Here is an 18,708-nt window from a genome sequence, read left to right on the forward strand (position 1 = left end):
ACTTTCTCATCCTTTGTGACTACTGTTCACAACTATGGAGAACATAAACAAAGCTGTGACAAGTATAGACCATTTATTTCCTTGGACTACAACAGCTCCAAGGGATTTTGTGTCTTAAGTTTCTCTCAGCACCTAAGACCTTAGGGTGCCTTATATGAGGCCATTGTGGGAAATAAGATAGACCCTTGTCAGGTCAGGAGAATGCTCTGGTATTTTTCCATCTTGCCTCCCAAAGGATATTAAAACCCTCAGCACCAAAGAAGCATGGGGTCAGTCAGAGTGCAAGATCTATGTCCTAGTGATTTTCTGTTCATCCTAGACATTCAAAATCTTAATGCCCCCTGAGGATATGAAGGCAGGAAGCCAAACTCATGATGACTGTTAAAGACAGATGACCTGGATTTTTTCCAGCATCTCTCAGGGGTTTAATGAATACCTGAATTATCCTATGTATCCTGATAATAAATGTGTCCCACTAGGAAAACAGAGAAAAGAATAAGCATTTATCAGGATCCCTGCTGTTACGTCCTGTGTTAAATGCTTTATAAATTTTATTTCATTGGATCACTAACCATATTTGATCTTTGTATAGTCATTGTGGAGAAATTTTTAAATTATAAATGCTTATATAACTGGCCCTTTGATATTTCATCATTAAATTTCTCCATTTGGAGTCTCTTCATGATTTAGGCAAGGGGGACCTTTTTCTAGGTCTGTTAACATGTACCAGGGCAATATGTGGGCTGGTCTTCTGTTGTCCTCACTTTTACAACACAAATAACATCTTACATGTCATTAATTTTATCTTTAACTCTACTTCTTATATGCAGTTCATTTTTGCTAAATGCTATAAATTCATCCATTATGCATTATCCCATTGCTCTTTGAACAACCTGAATTTTACTTCTTTGAAAATGATGGCTTGACATGATTTGTACTCTTACAGTAAAAAGAATATGAAATGAATCAATCAACAAGTATTTTTTAATACTATGTGCCCTGTGCTATGTTAATGATACAAGGATAGGCCAAAAAAAAAAAAAAAAAAAAGCCCCTGTTCTCAAGTAGATCACATTATCATGGGGGAGAAAATATGTAAATAAGCAGGTACATACACCACACATACAGAGTGTACCAAAGATAACCTTAAAGGGAAAGACTCAAATGACTGGAGGGACTGGAAGTTCTCCTATAGAAGGTAACATTTGAGTTGTGTCTTAAAAGAAGCCAGGGATATCAAAAGGCAGGAGGGAAGAGGAAGAGCATCCTAAGCATAGGGAACAGGAAGTACAAACACACACCAGGAAGATGAAATGCTGAACAACAGAAGATCTTTCTATTTGGAAAGATAGAAAGAGACCAGGTTGTGAAGAGCTTTAAATGTCAAAAGAGAGGGTGTTATGTTTGAACCTAGAGATAACAGAGAACCATTGGAGTTTAATTAAATACGCAAGTAACATGGATAAACCTAGAAATTATTTTGCCAGATGTGTGAAGGATGGACTAGAGAGAAGGACAGATATGAAATGGGAAGGCTAATGAGAAGGTAATTGTAATAATCCAGACAAAAGATGATGAAGGCTTGAACTAGGAGGATCTAAATTCAAATCTAATCTCAGGTACTTGATGTTAACTAGATGTGTGATGCTAGATAAGTCGCTTAACTGATTATCTTGTAAAAAGGGATATACACACGCAGATAAATCATTGGTAATTTTTGAGAGGACAGTTTCAATTGAATGATGAGATCAGAAATTAGATTATAATCAGTTTAAAAGAGTGAGGAGAAAGGAAACTGAGTATAGATGACTTTTTCAAGGAGTTTAGCAAAGAAAGAAAGGGTAAGTATAGAATTATAAATAGCAGAAATGATAAAATCAAATAAGGGTTTGTGAGGACATGCCTATATTCTTATGCAACAGGGAAGTAGTCAAAAAATAGGAAAAGATTTAAAATTGGAGAAATCTGGTTGATGGGAGTTGTGGGGAAAGGAAAGTGAGGAAAGGAAAGATGAAAATCTGTTGGGAAAGACTGAAGGGGATGCACATATATACACTTAGGGAGTCTGTCCTAGATAAGAAAGCTTAGAGTAATTAAGGAATCCCCGTTCCATTTAGGCTAATAATAAAATCTAGGAACAACAACAAATAATTTGTTAACAAAATCAGAGGAAAGATGATCAAAAAGGATAAAGGACTATTACCTACAGTGACTGAACAGTAATAATGGTTAATGGAGAGAAGGTGAAGATACTTAGCCCTTACTGTGCTCTCTTTTTCTTTGCCAAGAGGAATGACCTTTGAAACTGAATACAACTGAAAGAATTGGCTAACAAGAAGTTCTAACTCTACATATGGGAGATAATAAGATAATATCTTGCTATCTTGGTGAATCTAAGTCCCCAGCTTCTACTTAACTGTGGTTGTATACTAAAAAAGCAGAAGTTAATTACTAAACCATTGTCAGAATTCAGAGATCTTGGAAAGATCCTATAGTATGGAAGTGGAACTACAGGACTTGAGCATATTTGTCTAAATTTTCAAGAAAAAGGAGAAGAGAGTAGAGTCTGTAAACCATAAGTCAACTAAACCTATTTCAAATCTTGGTGAAATCCTAGAATATTTTATTAAAGTGAACATTCAAAAAAAGTGATGATCACAGTGAAACAGGATGGAGTCATCAGTACAAGTTCTGCCTCTGATCTTTATTACCTGTGTTACCTCAGTCAAGTAACTTAACTTTCCTGGATCTCAGTTTCTTCAAGGCTAAAAGGAAGGGATTGATTTAAGTAACCCCTGGGTCCTTTTTATTTTCCAGTATCATCTTTGCTGTTCTCTCTTATGTTTACTTTAACATTGAATTTACTGAATATTAAATATATATTGACTTAATTTGTAAGGTTTGAGTTCTTTATGTAATTTTTCCTTCTTATCTTCTATAACATTTGTTGGCACACAAGCTGCAATTATCTTCAGGTTCATTGTTTTGTTCATGTTCAACAGAGAGATAAGTGCTAGGCCTGAAATTTCATTGGTAAAGAGAACTCCTGGATGAGGAAACTTTCTTTAATGATGTGAGTCAGGATGACTTGAGAAAATCTAGAAAGACTTACATGAACTGATGCAAAGTGAATTGAACGGAAACAATGATACTGTAACAGTGATCAGTTGTGAATGATTTAGCTATTCTCAGCAATACAATGATCCAAGATAATCCCAAAGAACTAACAGTGAAGCATGTTCTCCACATTCAGAGAAAATACTGATACTGATACTGTTGGAATACATTCTGAATCAGGATATTTTTCATTATATTTTTTATTTGTGTTTTCTTATACAAAATTATGAATGGAAATTTTTATGTGATTGCACATATATAAATTATATTGGATTGCTTATCATTTCAGGGAGGGGAGAGGGAAGGAAAGAATTTGAAACTCAAAACTATTTTTGAAAAGTTAAAAATTGTTTTCACATGTTAAAAATCATTTTTGAAAAATTCAAGTCAGCACCTTTTTCACAAAATATAATTTCAGATGATTGCTTAGAGCAGTAAGAAGATTAGTGACTTGTCGAGGATCCCACAGCTAGCATGTATCTAAAGTAAGACACAAACTTGACATTTTGAGTTTTGAGACCTGCTCTTTCATTACATAGCATTGTCTGTTAGGCTCTATCCCTATATTCATCTTAAGAATTAAAATGCAAGATAACAAAATATCCCAAGAAAACTTTTTTGTTGTTGTCTTTTGATGCATAATGAAACTGAGAACTGTTTTTATTTGGCTCTCCAAGGAGAATCTAAGAAACGTCTACATTTCATTTAAACATCTGATTTCACCTATTAATTTGAAATGTTTTTATTGATTTTTTGTTACCACAATTTCCCATAGTATCCCTCCTCCATTCCATTCCAGAGAGCAGTCCAATATAATAAAAACTATTTTTAAGTGGAAAAAATTTTAAAAGAGGAAAGAATCAATATAACTAATCTCCATTAATAATGCATTATTGTGGGTCAGTTAGATGGTGCAATGGATAGAGCACCAGCCTTGCAATCCGGAGAACCTGAGATCAAATCTGATCTTAGTTATGAGATCTGGGCAAGTCACTTAACCCCAACTGCCTTAGCAAAAAAATAAAAAATAATAATGCATTGATATGTCTTTCTTATTACAACATCTCTCCAACATCAACTTTACCATCTTTGCTAACTTACATATATGAGGCAAAATTTCAGGGTTTTGGTTTGCAGTTTTCTTGTTTTTAGTGATTTGAAGTATTCTTTGGTGTGGTTGTTAATAGTTTGCAATTTTTTTGAGTATTGTTAATTTGTATCTTTATTTAGATATTGGGGCATGGCTTTTAGTATACACATGCAAATATAGGTAGGTAGGTAGGGGGGTAGGTAGATAGATAGATAGATAGACAGACAGACAGACAGACCGACAGACGGATGGATGTCTTAGGAAGATTCTGAAGATCATCCGACAGAATAAGATACCAGATACTATAATCCTTTCTCAAACTAAACTGCCAAGCATTCCAACTCTCTGCAGAGATCACAGCTCCATTGAGTTGGCTACATTGTTCAAATGCCAATAAGCTTGCAAAAAAAAGTTATTGTATAGAGAACTTACATGGGTTGTCTTGACACAAAGACACTCTCAAGGTCTCTCAAGAAATTTAGATTTGATTGTATGATATGGGAAACACTGGTACAGGACCATCCAATATGGTATGCCCTTGCCATAAGAGGGGCTGTGCTCTACGAGCAAAGCAGAATGGAATTAGTTCAGAAAAAAAAAAAATGTGAGATGTGCAAAGTTAGACAATCTACTCCAAATATTCATAGGGACTATTTATATCCAACCTGTGGCAGAGGATTATGAACTCATATTGGTCTGATCAGCCACAGTCAAATATACTGCAACTCGACTCTAACATAATAGTGTCATTTTGGTCCTCTTCCAGAATGCAGGACAACCAACTAATCATCCAGATAGATGTATGTATGGATAGACACTTTGTGACATTATTAAAAATCTTTGTATCATGTTCCTCTGGTAAGGGTTTGGTATCCAAGACATATAAACAAGTGTATGTATGTGTGTATCTGTGCACATACATACACAAATATATACACACATATATACATATACTTATGCATATACAGAATATTTATATAAGAATAATTTATATACTTATATGTATATATGTATCACACACACACATATACATATATATATAAATATATTTAAATATAGTATTTCTTAACACCTTTTGCCATTTTTTCCCCAGTCTGACATTGTCACTGCAAAAGCAAAAGGGGCAAGAGAGGACTGAGGATCATTTAAAATTTAATTTAATTTAAAGCTTAAATTAAATAAAACTTTAAGTGAAAACTTTTTATTTGTTTCATGAGAATATACCACAGCCAAAGAAGTGATGTCCTAGTAACTAGCTGATTAATGATGAATCTTTCCATGTCTAATGAGGCTGTTCCTTCTTGAATTACAGAAATTATGGATAAATCTGTATTTAAAGCTTTCCCATTGTGGTAGAAAATGCCAGAGTTTATTTTTGAGGACCTTTGTACCCCACATAAACTAGATGATTTATACATTTTATTTAGTTGAGTGGATATTAAAAATGTTAATGCAAAAAGTTAGAAATTTAGCAGTCTTTTTTTTTCCTCTCCAAAAGAAAGAGATGCTTTTCCCTATAATTTAAGAAATTACTAAGTCAATAATAGAGTGTTGAAATATTTCTCAGTCATTTTATTAAAATATTTGTGCAAGTATGATGGTAAAAAAATCAAAATTATCTTCAAGTTTACCAGGTGAACTGAAATTGACAGTTTCTGTTTTGGTAAAAGCAAGAATAATTTTAAATGTCCCCAACACATCAGGAAGGAATGTGAAAGAGGAAAGAGGAAAATTTGATAAAGCTGGATAAATCTTTTTTTTAATGCATCTAAATTCAGTTCAATTCATTAATTATTTGTTAAGCATCTCCTCTGCTATGGGCGAAGGACTGTTCTAGATGCTGGGGATATGAAGATAAAAATGAAACCCAGTCTTGCCCACATTAGAATAGATAGTTCTATTTTATTATGCATTCATCTCCAGTACCTTTTCCACTGCTAAGATTCTATGAACTATGCTGCATCTTCCATCATGGAATATTTTCACTTAACTTTTAAATTTCTTTACATGTCATAGTGATTTACATTTACATAACATTTTTAAAGTTTACATTGCCTTTGCATATGTTCTATCTTTTGAGCTCACAATCTTTTTTTAAAGAGTATTTTATTTTTCCCAACAATATGTCAAGAAAATTTTTAACATTTTTTACAAGATTTTTAATTGCAAACTTTTCCTCCTCCTCTTCCTTTTTCTGAAAATGGTAGGCAATTTGATATTGTAAATTTATACATGTACTATCACGTAAAACATTTATTTCCATATTAGTAAAGTTACGGAAGAAGAAAAAACAGATCATAAGAGGAAAACCCAAAAAAAGAATTAAGTGGAAAAATATGCTTTGATCTGCATTCAAAGTCCATCAATTCTTTTATCTGGTTATGATTCCTTCATGAATCCTTTGTACTTATCTTGCTGAGAAGAGATGAATCAATCATAGTTGGTCATCACGCAATGTTGCTGATATTGTGTACATGTTTTTCTGCTTCTGTTCTTTTTACTTTCCATCAGTTCATACAAGTCTTTCCAGATTTTTCTAAAATCTGCCTATTCATCACTTCTTATTGTACAGTCATAATTTAATCAATAGTGCAGTGTCCCAGTTTTCCCACATCCTCTCCAACAGTTATCATTTTCCTTTTTTTTTTTTTTTTTTTTTTTTGTCATATTGGCCAATCTGATAAGTATGAGGTTGTATCTTAAAATTGTTTTAATTTGCATTTCTCTAATCAGAAGTGTTAGAATACTTCTTCATATGTAAAGATAGCTTTGATTTCTTCTAAAATTTCTTCTTCATATACTTTGACCTCATCAATTGAAGAATGGTAACTTACAAATTTGACTCAGTTTTCTATATATTTGAGAAATGATTTATCAGAAGCTCTTGCTGTAAAGACTGTTTTCCAGCTTTCTGCTTCCCTTGTAATCCTGGTTGTATTGCAAACACAGAGGGCCTAGCTATACCAGACCTAAAGCAATATGATAAAGCACTGGTCATCAAAACTACTTGGTATTGGCTAAGTGGATCTGTGGAGTAAGTTAGGTTTATAAGACACAATAATCAATGACTATAGAAACCTACAGTTTGATAAACCCAAATACTTCATCTGGGATAAGTACTCACTATTTGACAAAATTTCTGAGAAAAATGGAAAATAATATGGCAGAAACAAGTCATTGATCAACATTTAACATCCTATACCAAGAAAAGGTCTATGATTTATGGACACATATCTATATCTATATCTATATATATATATATATATATATATATATATAGATATATCTACCTAATCTATGTATTCATGACTTAGACATGAAGAGTGATACTATATGCAAATAAGAAGAACAAGGGATAATCTACCTCCCAGATCTGAAGAGAAGAAAGGAATTTATGGCCAAAGAAAACTAGAGAACATAAATGGATAATTTTGATTATATTAAATTAAAAGATTTTTGTACAAACAAAACCAGTGCAGACAAGATTAGAAGGGAAGCAGAAAACTGGGGAGAAAAATTTTACATCCAAAGTTTCTGATAAGACCTTCTTTCTAAAATATATATGGAACTGAATCAAATTTATAAGAATACAAGCCATTCCCCAATTAATAAATGGTCAAAGGAAATAAACAGACACTTTTCAGATGAAGAAATTAAAGTCATTTCTCATCATGTGAAAAAATGCTATAAATCACTATTGGTTAGAGAAATGCAAAGTTAGACAACTCTGAGGTATCACACAACACTTCTCAGATTGGCTAAGATGGCTGGAAAAGATGATAAATGTTGGAGGGGATGTGCAAAAACTGGGATACTAACTAATACATTATTGATAAGAGTTTTGAATTGATCCAACTGTTTTGGAGAACAATTTTAAACTATATCCAAAACGCTATCAAACTGTGCATTACATTTGATCTAGTAGTGTCTCTACTGAGTCTGATTCCCAAAGAGATCATTAAAAAAAGGAAAAAGACCCACATATGCAAAAATGTTTGTAGCAGCCCTTTTTGTGGTGGCAAGGAACTAGAAAATGAGTTGATGCCAATCTGTTGGGAAATGACTGGAGAAGTTATGGTATTTGAATGCAATGCGCTATTTTTGTTCCATAAGAAATGATCATCAGGCTGATTTCAGAAAAGTCTGGAAAGACTCACATCAACTGAAGCTAAGTGAAGTGACTAAAACTAAAAGATCATTTTACACAGCAACAACAAGATTTTGGTGGAGTTGGTTCTTTTCAACAGTGAGGTGATTTAGGGAAATGAGGTGATAGAAAGAGCCATTTGCATTCAGAGAGAGGACTATGGGGACTGAATGTGAATCACAACATATATAGTTATTTTCACTTTTGTTGTTGTTTGCTTGCTTGCCTATCTAGCATTTTTTTTTCTTTCTCATTTTTCCCCTTTTTGATCTGATTTTTCTTGTGTGGCATGATAAATATGGAAATACATTTACAAGAATTGCACATGTTTAATCTATATTGGATTACTTGTTGGGGGAAGGCGATGGGAAGGAGGTGAAGAAAAAATTTTGGAGCACAAAGTTTTTCAAGAGTGAATGTTGAAAACTATCTTTACATGTATTTTGAAAAATAAAAGGCTATTATTATTTTTTAAAATAAAAACTAATCTTGGTTGCATTGGTTTTTATACAAAATCTTTTTAATTTAATATAATCAAAATTATTTGTTTTGCATTTCATAATGATGTCTCTTGTTTGGTCATGAATTTTTCCCTTTCCCATAGATCTTACAAGTAGACTATCACCTCTTCCTGTCCATATCATGCACCCATTTTGATTTTATCTTAGTATGTGGTGTGAGATATTGGCCTATACCTAGTTTGTGTCCAATTGTTTTCCAGTTTTTCTAGCAATTTTTGTGAAATAGTGAGTTCTTGTTCCCAAATCTGCAATCTTTGCGTTTATCAACCTCTAGGTTATTATAGTCATTTACACAGTAGTATGTTGTGTACCAAGTCTATTTTACTGAACCATCACTCTTCTTCTGAGCTAGTACCAGATAATTATTATGATTACAGTTTTATAGTACAGTTAATTACTATAATTAATTAATTACAGTTAATTAATAATGTGATATTAATAGGCTACCTTACTTTGTATTTTTTTCATTGATTCCCTTAATATTCTTGATCTTCTGTTCTTCCAGATGAATTTGGTTGTTTTCTTTTTCTAACTCTTTTTTTTTTTTTGGTAGTTTAATTGTTATAGCAATGAATAGGTGAATTAGTTTAGGCAAAATTGTCGTTTTTATTATTTTGGCCTAGCCATGAGCAACTGATATTTTTCCATTTGCTTAGATCTGCCTTTATTTGTATGAAAAGTGTTTTGTAATTATATTTATATAATTCCTGTGTTTGTCTTAGTAGGTAGGCTCCTAATATTTTATATTATTTGCAGTTATTTTAAATGGAATTTCTGTTTCTTAATTCTGGGCTTTATTGATCATATAAAGGTTTTTTGATGATATATGTGGGGTTTTTATATCCTGAAACTTTGCTAAAGTTGTTAATTATTTCAAATAAATTTTAAAATCATACTCTAGGATTCTCCAAGTATACCATGATATCACCTGCAAATAGTGATAGTTTTATTTACTCATTGTCTATTCCAACTCCTTTGATTTCTTTTTCTTCTTTTATTGTATTTCTATTTCTATACTGAATAATACTGGTTATAATAGCATGCTTGTTTCACCCCGAATCTTACACGGAGGGCTTCTAGTTTATTCCCATTACAGACAGTGCTTGTCAGTGCTTGTAGGTAGATACTGTTTATCATTCCTTAAAAAAAAAATCATTTTAAAGAATGATTCCTTTATTCCTATGTTCTCTAATGTTTTTAATAGGAATTGGGTGCTTTATTTTGTCAAAAACTTTTTCAGTACCTATTGAGATAATCATATAGTTTCTTTTGGTTTAGTTATTGATATGATTAATTATGTTGATAGTTTTCATAATATTGAACCAACTTGAGCATAGTCTTGCATAACTTAGCATAAGATAGTGAATGGGAACAGTCATATAGAAGCTACTATGGTATATACTATACAGGGTTTAGAAATTTGGGACTAGGTCCCTCTAAAACAAAATCCACAGAAGCTGTAGCCTGGCAATACTCATGGTTGGGATTACTGATCCAATAGGTATTTTACATGTGTATTTTTCAATACAAGGTGAATTATTCATTTGATGAAAATTTGTTTATTAATAACAGTGATCATGTTCCCATTATAGGTTAGGAATCTGAAGCAATGGGTGACTGGAGCTTTCTGGGGAGACTATTAGAGAATGCGCAAGAACACTCTACGGTGATTGGCAAAGTTTGGCTGACTGTTCTATTCATCTTCCGAATTCTGGTGCTGGGTGCAGCTGCAGAAGAAGTCTGGGGAGATGAGCAGTCAGACTTTACCTGTAACACTCAACAGCCAGGTTGTGAAAATGTCTGCTATGACAAGGCCTTCCCCATTTCCCACATTCGCTTCTGGGTCCTGCAGATCATATTCGTCTCCACACCCACCCTCATTTATCTGGGCCATGTGCTGCACATCGTACGCATGGAAGAAAAAAAGAAGGAAAAAGAGGGAGAACAGCTTAAGAAAAACCACCTGCAGGGAGTGGGGGAACTCAGTGGTCCCAACAACCATAAAGAACCACTAACCAGAAATGAGGGTACCAGGATGGAAAAGAAAGAGAAGCCTCCCATACGAGATGACCGAGGCAAAGTCCGGATAGCCGGTGCCCTACTACGCACCTACGTCTTTAACATTATCTTCAAGACTCTATTTGAAGTGGGCTTCATTGTAGGGCAGTATTTCCTATATGGTTTTGAGCTAAAGCCACTCTACCGCTGTGACCGGTGGCCATGCCCCAACACTGTGGACTGCTTTATCTCCAGGCCCACAGAAAAGACCATCTTCATTATTTTCATGTTAGTGGTGGCTTGTGTGTCTCTCTTGCTCAACATGCTGGAGATCTATCACCTGGGCTGGAAAAAGCTTAAACAGGGTATGACCAACCATTATAACCCAGATTCTCCCGAAGCCAAAATCGTTCCCTCAAAATGTAGCAGCCTCGGCCCACTTCTGCTTTCCTCCCACTCTGCCCCGCCTACCGTTGGATTCCCCCCTTACTATACTCAGTCTGCCTCTTCCCTAGGCCAGGCAACCACAGCAGGCTATCCTGGGGCTCCTCCACAACCCACAGAATTCAGAATGGTCACTCTTCCCGAGGAGCACAGTAAGGCAGCCCCGGCTAAATATTATGGGGGCAACCACCATCACATCTTAATGACTGAGCAGAACTGGGCCAACCAGGAGGCAGAACAACAGACTTTTGAAAGGAAGTCATCCCCACCTGACACCGCCCCTGGTACGCCCACCACCCCCAGCAGTGTCCGGCAGCTCCTACATGAGCGAGGAGACAGTGGGGGAGGAAGTAAAGTGCCCCTGCTGTTGATTAATGGGAGTAGCAGCAGCCTGGGGGCCGCTAAATCAGAGGTAAACTCTGAGGGGGAGAAACAGCCAGGTACCACCACAGTTGAGATGCACGCACCTCCCCTGCTTCTCATTGATACAAGACGGTTAAGCAAGGCTAGTAAGTCCAGCAGTGGTAGAGCCAGATCGGATGACTTAGCCGTCTAACATTGTTCACTGTCTCTCTCTCCACACTCTTCTCTGAAGAGAATTTTAAAGTAACCTTTCTTCTAAAAAAAATTTTTTTTAAATAAAATTGAAGTTGAAGCAAGAACCAGAAGAAAGACAGGTCCTAGGTTGGGAGAAGAAATAAAATCGCAAAGAGGAGACTAGGTTTCCCTATGTAATACCTGCTGTTCTTAACACACTGTGAGTTGTAATGGACATAAAGGCAACGTTTTCTGATAGAATAAAAGTAACCAGATCCGACTGTCAGTCTCAAAGATGTCCAGTTCCAGCAGGCAAAGGCTTTGTAACCCGAGCAGAATTTACAAATTAGTTCGCACACTGCCTACAGATTCTTCTTATTTCTTAAGCATTTATATAATGCCTACTCTGCCAGCCACTGTGCCAAGTGCTGTGCAAATATTGTCTCATTTGATCCTCACAATAACCCTGAAAAGTAGGTGCTATTACTTTTTTTTTTTTTTTTGCAGTTGAGGCAAACGGAGATTAAGTGATTTGCCCCGAATTATATAGCTAGGAAGTGTCTGAGGTCAGATTTAACATCAGGGCTTCCTGACTCCAGACTCTATACCCTGTCATCCCGCTGAGATCCCCTCCAAATGGCCACGTATTCCTAAACTGGATGAAACCTATCTGGTTAGTGCAGTAAGCAATTAGACATATCTGGCTTCAAAAATCTTTAAGTGGCATGCAGAAGGGTTTTGAATTTTGCTTTTTTTTTTAATTTTAGAAACAACCAAAGGCATTTGCACTTCTGAACCTGCACAGCAAGACACAAGAAACACTCATTTCATGTGTTATAATATAACCATATAATATAATACAAAGTGTATTGATTCTTCAGGGGCAAGAGTCATCATTCCAGGGTGCACCACAGATAAATTGCTTTCACCCAGTGGGAAAATTGAAATAAAAGCATGGCTGGAGTGCTTTAACAATTTCTCCTTTTCAGTGGTCCGTTTTAGACTTCAGGACAAGTGTGATATTCATTTTTCAACCTTAAGTCTTTTTGAGAAAAAAAAAATTTAGTAGTATTTGAAATGATGATAATCCACAACTAGTGTTAAATTGGTCCTATGACATGTAAGTAAAGATTTGGCTTTTTCTTTTTAGAGGAAGTCTGTAATTTCATCGATCTGTTGACTACTATTGGGGAAGAGGGGGAATAAATAGCTAAGCATTTCAAACTTTTGTCCTAGTTAAAATATTTGAATAGAAAACAGAAATTTAACTATGGTTGCCAGAATAGTTCAGATGAATTAATGACCTACAGTTTTTTAAAGCACAGAACAAAACAGTCTTCTTTGCTTCTTAAGTAAAAATAAAAATACAATACATTCAAAACATTCAAATTGAGTATAAGTAAAACATAACAGTTTTGTTTGCTTATACATCAAAGGAATCTCTACTGACCAGGATACTATTTATGGACATAAATTGGTTCAATTTTTCATTTCACAAACCTCTTTACTAAAAATAACTTTTAATTCGTCACTTTTTCATGAACTTAGCAAAACCATTGATACAATAAACTATCAAGATATAGAGTGGTACAGTCATTTCTGAATCAATGAATAAGTTAATAAAAAATAGCAACATTGGGCCTAATCCTATTCACATTTTCCATCTTTTGCTTCCATGAATTAGGACTTGCTGTTTTTCAATTTCATACCATCCATCACCACCACAACCCACCGCCACCACCCCCCCCTTAACTATATCATCTGTCTGTCCTTTCATGGAATACATTTTTTTTAATTTCAGGAAATTAACTTATATTGATTTGATTTGAGGCCATGCTCCCTAATAACCTTCTTTAATGTGTTTTAAAATCTGATAATGAGCAAAAGTAGTTAGGACTTTGTAAACTACTGAATAGGTCCTAGTTCCTAATTTAAATGGTTCCCTTGGTATTAGGAGCAGTTCCAATAGGATAATAGAAGATTTAGTCCATTATTAATCACCTAATCTTAGAAAAAGAAATCAGTTTCTCAGCATTAATGTATGTCCTTGGACCACCTCTAGAAAAGGTTGTAGTCAGTTTGCCAAAATCAAAGCTACAACTCACAAGGCTGTGTTTGAACATATGCCTCAGGAACTTCTACTATGACAAATTTTAACCTCTACAAATTTTAAACTTCTTGGTTTCCCACCATTTGATTTTGAGTTGAGGGAGGGGAAGGATTGATTATAGTTTTAATTTTTAAATTTTTGAAAATTTAACTTTATGCATAATGGATAACATGTATGGTTATCCCTCTATGATACAATTGCATTTAGAATAGCTTGAGCCTCTTCTCCCTAGTACATGGGCAGAGATTTAGTTGTTTGAAGGGATTTGTGTGAAATATCTGTTTTAAATGTAAATTGGATTCAATTTGCTTCCTTGAGTAGTATTAGAAACAATTAAGGAACCAAGAAGTATTGAAATTTTGTGAGGTAGAACAGCATCTGTGGAAGGAGATATTTGTTAGTTTACAGGTGAATTTACTGGTCACGGTTCTTTTTAAAAGTGAAAAATGACATTTCTTACTTGAGTTATGCTGCTGTTTGAGGTATTAGTGTTTTTGAAACCAAAAGGTCAGGCTTCTCTGCCCCATGGGGGTAAGATGAGTGGTGTGGAAGGTTGCTCTCTTTTAATAAATTATTTTAAGTATTAAAATGTGCAATGGAAAATTAGACAGTTATACATTATGGACAAAACATATTTCGTCCTATATTTTTCAGTCATCCAAATAGTCTACTGATATTTATCAACACTATTTATGATTTAATTAGGAGATTTGGGGTGTGGTTTTTCCCATTTCACTAAAGTTGTCTAAAAATATTCAAATGATTTATCAAATGTACTTGTATATTTTTAATCAGAAATATAAAATATTTATATTCCACTTTATCAGTGACTCAGAAACCCATTCCTATAATTTGTACTTAAGGGCTATATGACTTTTTTCAATCCTAGACCCAAATGTAAAAGTTCTTTTTCATTTAGATTCTGCAGGATTTCTTGGAAAATCTTACATTCGCTTCTTTCTTATTCCTTTGGGATTTGTGTATTTTTAACTTTTTTAAGTGTAATTCATCATTACTTTTTTGAAAGTATTATTTTTGAACATAGAATCAGAGAATCAATATTGATTTCTGTCATTTATTAAATGTGCTGATATGCTTTTTCCCCATAATTCGTTATGTGTCAGAACCCAAGAGTAGAGTTGATTAAATAATTCCAACAGTCCTTTAAAAAACAGCCAATTTTTGAACTAATTAACAAATCCCTTAACATAACTAAATATAAAGACTATCTTTTTCCCACTTGTTTCTGATTTTTTATGGGAAATGTATTTATGACTTTGTTTTTCTGACTTTTGCATTCAATTTTTTATTTTCAAATTGCACATTTAGAAGAACTACATGGTACCTGACCCTTATTTTGATTAATTTAGATGTTAAGGGACTCTAACGAAATACTTATACCCCCAAAAATGAATGTCTTAACATAGAAAGTCTTCCGTACACTGAGTGCCATTTAAAGAAAGCTAGTTTCACATAAATATTATCTCTATGTTTTTTTTTTCCTCTTCACATGCTAAGACATGGGCAGGCACAAAATGCGGTCAAGCAGCCTATCTTAGAAAATGTTAAACTGTTCTCTAAATATAAAGATGAAAATTTGCCTTTGTTCCATTCTTTTGCATTTGTTTAGATATTAATGGTAGCAAGGTAAAGTCTATTAAGAGCTGTTACCAACTGTGGTTCACAGATTCTTTCCCTACCTCCCCCCCCCCCAAATACTCACAAAGATTACTGTCCTATTATTTTAAAGGAAAAACATATTTTTGTAAAAGGCAATGCAGATTTTTTTTTCTCAAAATCTAAACAAGTGAAAAAAATATGTGGCTATAATCAAAGCAAACAATTATTTAAAGCTCAGGAGATGCATTTATGTTCCTCACTACACAATCTCTCCCACTATACAAAGGTTGTGCCAGCTTACTCAGAGGTTTATTATGGCCCAAAGAATGTTTTGTCTTCTATGTGACTGATCTTCATGACATAGAGATTTCTGGGCAGTGAGGGATTTACAAGCAGTAAATCGCTAAAAGAGCTGCCGTTGCCTCATGTATACACTTCTATAGAAATCAGTTGATGTCAATGTTCATTTACCTCAAATGTTTACAAAACTGTTACTAAATAAACTTTTTGTACCATAATGTTGTCTCTTTTAGATTGTGTTTTCATCATAACTGTGACTGATATCTAGCTGGAATTTCCCTTAAAAAGTTGAAATTAGCAAAAAGGATCAAATTTACTTCAGGTTAAGATGGGGGGGAAAGGGTGGGGTCTCAGGCCAGACATTCTGTAATTTATAAGTGGAGAGTACCTATGTAAGAAGTAATGGTGGGCCCTTACTTCTTTGTTCCTCTTCAACCCACTATCCTTTCTCTTTTTTGTGAGCTGACAATCTATAGAGAATTATTTGAGCACTAGCTAAGAACCAAAGTATAAGTAGGTATAGGATCTAGAGTGAGTGAAATAACTAGTATGTGTATCGAACAAAGATGAGAATTCTATATTGCTTCTAGGCTCTGACCTGAGAGGACGTTGGGGTTAAAAATACTCTTGATGATGATGATGATGATGATGATGATGATGATAGCTAGCATCTATATAGCATTTTAATGTTTACAAAGCGCTTTACATTATCTTTTGATCTTCCCACTAATTCTATGAAGTAAGTGCTATTTTTATCCTCATTTTACAGATGAGGAAACTGAAACTTAGGGAAGAGAGAAGACTTGCCCACTATCACACAAGTAGTGACTATTTCAGGATTTGAATTCAGATCTTTCTGACTACAAATCCAGTAATCTGTTCTCTAAGTCAACTAACTGCCTTAAAATACATTTATTTAACATTTATTCTGTGCAAAGCTATCCCAAGGAGCTGATAATCTAGCTGAAGAGAGATAAATGTATCCCCCAGTAGAATATAAAATCCTTGGGGATGGGAAGTAGTTTGTTGTTGTTGTTGTTGTTGTCGTTGTCATCATCATTGTTGTTGTCCTTGTAATAATATTAGGCTAACATTTATATAGCTCTTTAATGTTCACAAACTGTTTTATATTTATAGCATTTTATTTGATCCTTATGGCTCCATAGGTCATTATTAAAGAAACAGAGACTTAGAGAATAAGTGACTTGGATAATGTCATATAGCTTGCTATTAAGGGTCTATAGCAAAATTTGATCAGAGATCTTCCTGACTCCATCATTTTCTTGCACTTAACAGGCATTGAATAAATGCTTATTGGATTGCATTGAATACATATGACAAGATAGTTAACAAGATAAGGAAGTCTATCACATAATAAGTATTAAATTAACTTAATAGTGCAGATCAAAAGTAATGGAAAGGAAATGGCTCAAAAAAAGCTTATGCAAAATGTGTGGGACTTGGGTTGGGCCTTGAGAGAAAAGTCAAAATGGAATTGACTGGAGAGAACATATGGGCATACAGGCAGAGGAGGACAGAATAATCAAAAATAGAGAGATGGGCAAAGGCCAGAAGATTTGAGGAGTTTCAGGGTGAGCTGTGCTGTCAGCTTCACATTCCATTCCACTGCCTTTGCTGGGAATTCAACACACACTCAGAATGGAATGTGTGATGGACACCCACCAAGTAGAACCCCACCACAGACCAGCGGAAAGGAGATTTCACTAAAGCTCAACCAAGGAGGCTCTGGAAATTAGGGACAAAGTCAGTGACCCAAGTGAGTGTGATGAGTATTGGAGAATTTCTCATTTGTGACTTTTAGAAGTAGTTTGTGAAATTCATCATGGAAAGGGAGATTTTAACTAACGTGTGCAAGGCCATCTATGGTAAATATCCATAGAGTAGCACAAATAAAAAGGAGCTCAATGTTGGAAAGAAATGACCTAGAGATCATTAAATGCTTACTACAGCAGAAGGAACTTGAGCTGGGCCTTGAAGGATGATTCTATCCATATAATGTAAACATGGGATTAAGATCTGGAAGGAACCTTAGAGATCATGTAATCTAATTCTCTTATTTTTCAGATAAGGACATTGGGGGGGCCCAGAAGGATCATAAGATCACAGATCTAAAGCAAAGATCATCTAGTCTAGCTTTCTTCCTCTGATTTTACATTATTACCTAAAACTTGGGAAGATCAACTAAGTCTTCCAAAACCATACAGACAGTATGCATTAAAATGAAATTTGAATCCAAGTCCATTATATCCAGGGCTAGTACCCTCTTCAGGATCTTGTTTTTGCCTCTTAATCTATGAGTTTCTCAAAATTTCATCTATCTTCTAAATCTTCTTTGGCTCCATCTGTATTTATGGTACATCAATTCAATTCAGTTAGCATTTATAGCATGCATAATATATGCCAGATATTGTGCCAGATGCTATGGATGCCAAGGCAAAACCACTTCTACTGGTTGGCATATATCCCAATTAAATCAATGACAAAAGGAATATATAGATACCAAAAATATTTACAGCAGCACTTTTTATAGTAGCAAAGACCGTGAAATAAAGTCAATGCCCAGGAATTGGGGCATAGCCAAACAAGTTGAGATATATAAATATAATGAAGTATTACTTAGCAATTCATCCAAAAATAACCATAAACTCATTTTACATTAATGTAAGTAAAATATTCTATGAAAATAACTATTTTCTAAAACAATAGAAATATTATATTACATTTTTTATAAATATAATGTCTCTTAATAGGACAGCTGGATTCTCATCTCTTCTTCTGACTACTTTGTTGCAATATGTTCTTT

At 34.4% G+C, this 18,708-nt stretch overlaps 1 protein-coding gene across 2 annotated transcripts in view; it reads left to right on the forward strand.

Annotated features, from left to right (window-relative positions):
• GJA3 (gap junction protein alpha 3) overlaps window positions 1-12,306 on the forward strand; it is a 34,991-nt gene extending 22,685 nt beyond the window's left edge. For both annotated transcript variants that reach the window (XM_031960829.1, XM_031960830.1), the window contains one exon: window positions 10,468-12,306. In XM_031960829.1, the coding sequence (XP_031816689.1) occupies window positions 10,485-11,873 (1,389 nt within the window). In that variant the 5' untranslated portion in view covers window positions 10,468-10,484 and the 3' untranslated portion in view covers window positions 11,874-12,306. The remainder of the gene's footprint in view (window positions 1-10,467) is intronic.
• Window positions 12,307-18,708: the final 6,402 nt, after the last annotated feature.

Source organism: Sarcophilus harrisii, chromosome 3 (genome assembly GCF_902635505.1).
Source record: "Sarcophilus harrisii chromosome 3, mSarHar1.11, whole genome shotgun sequence".
NCBI lineage: Eukaryota > Metazoa > Chordata > Mammalia > Dasyuromorphia > Dasyuridae > Sarcophilus > Sarcophilus harrisii.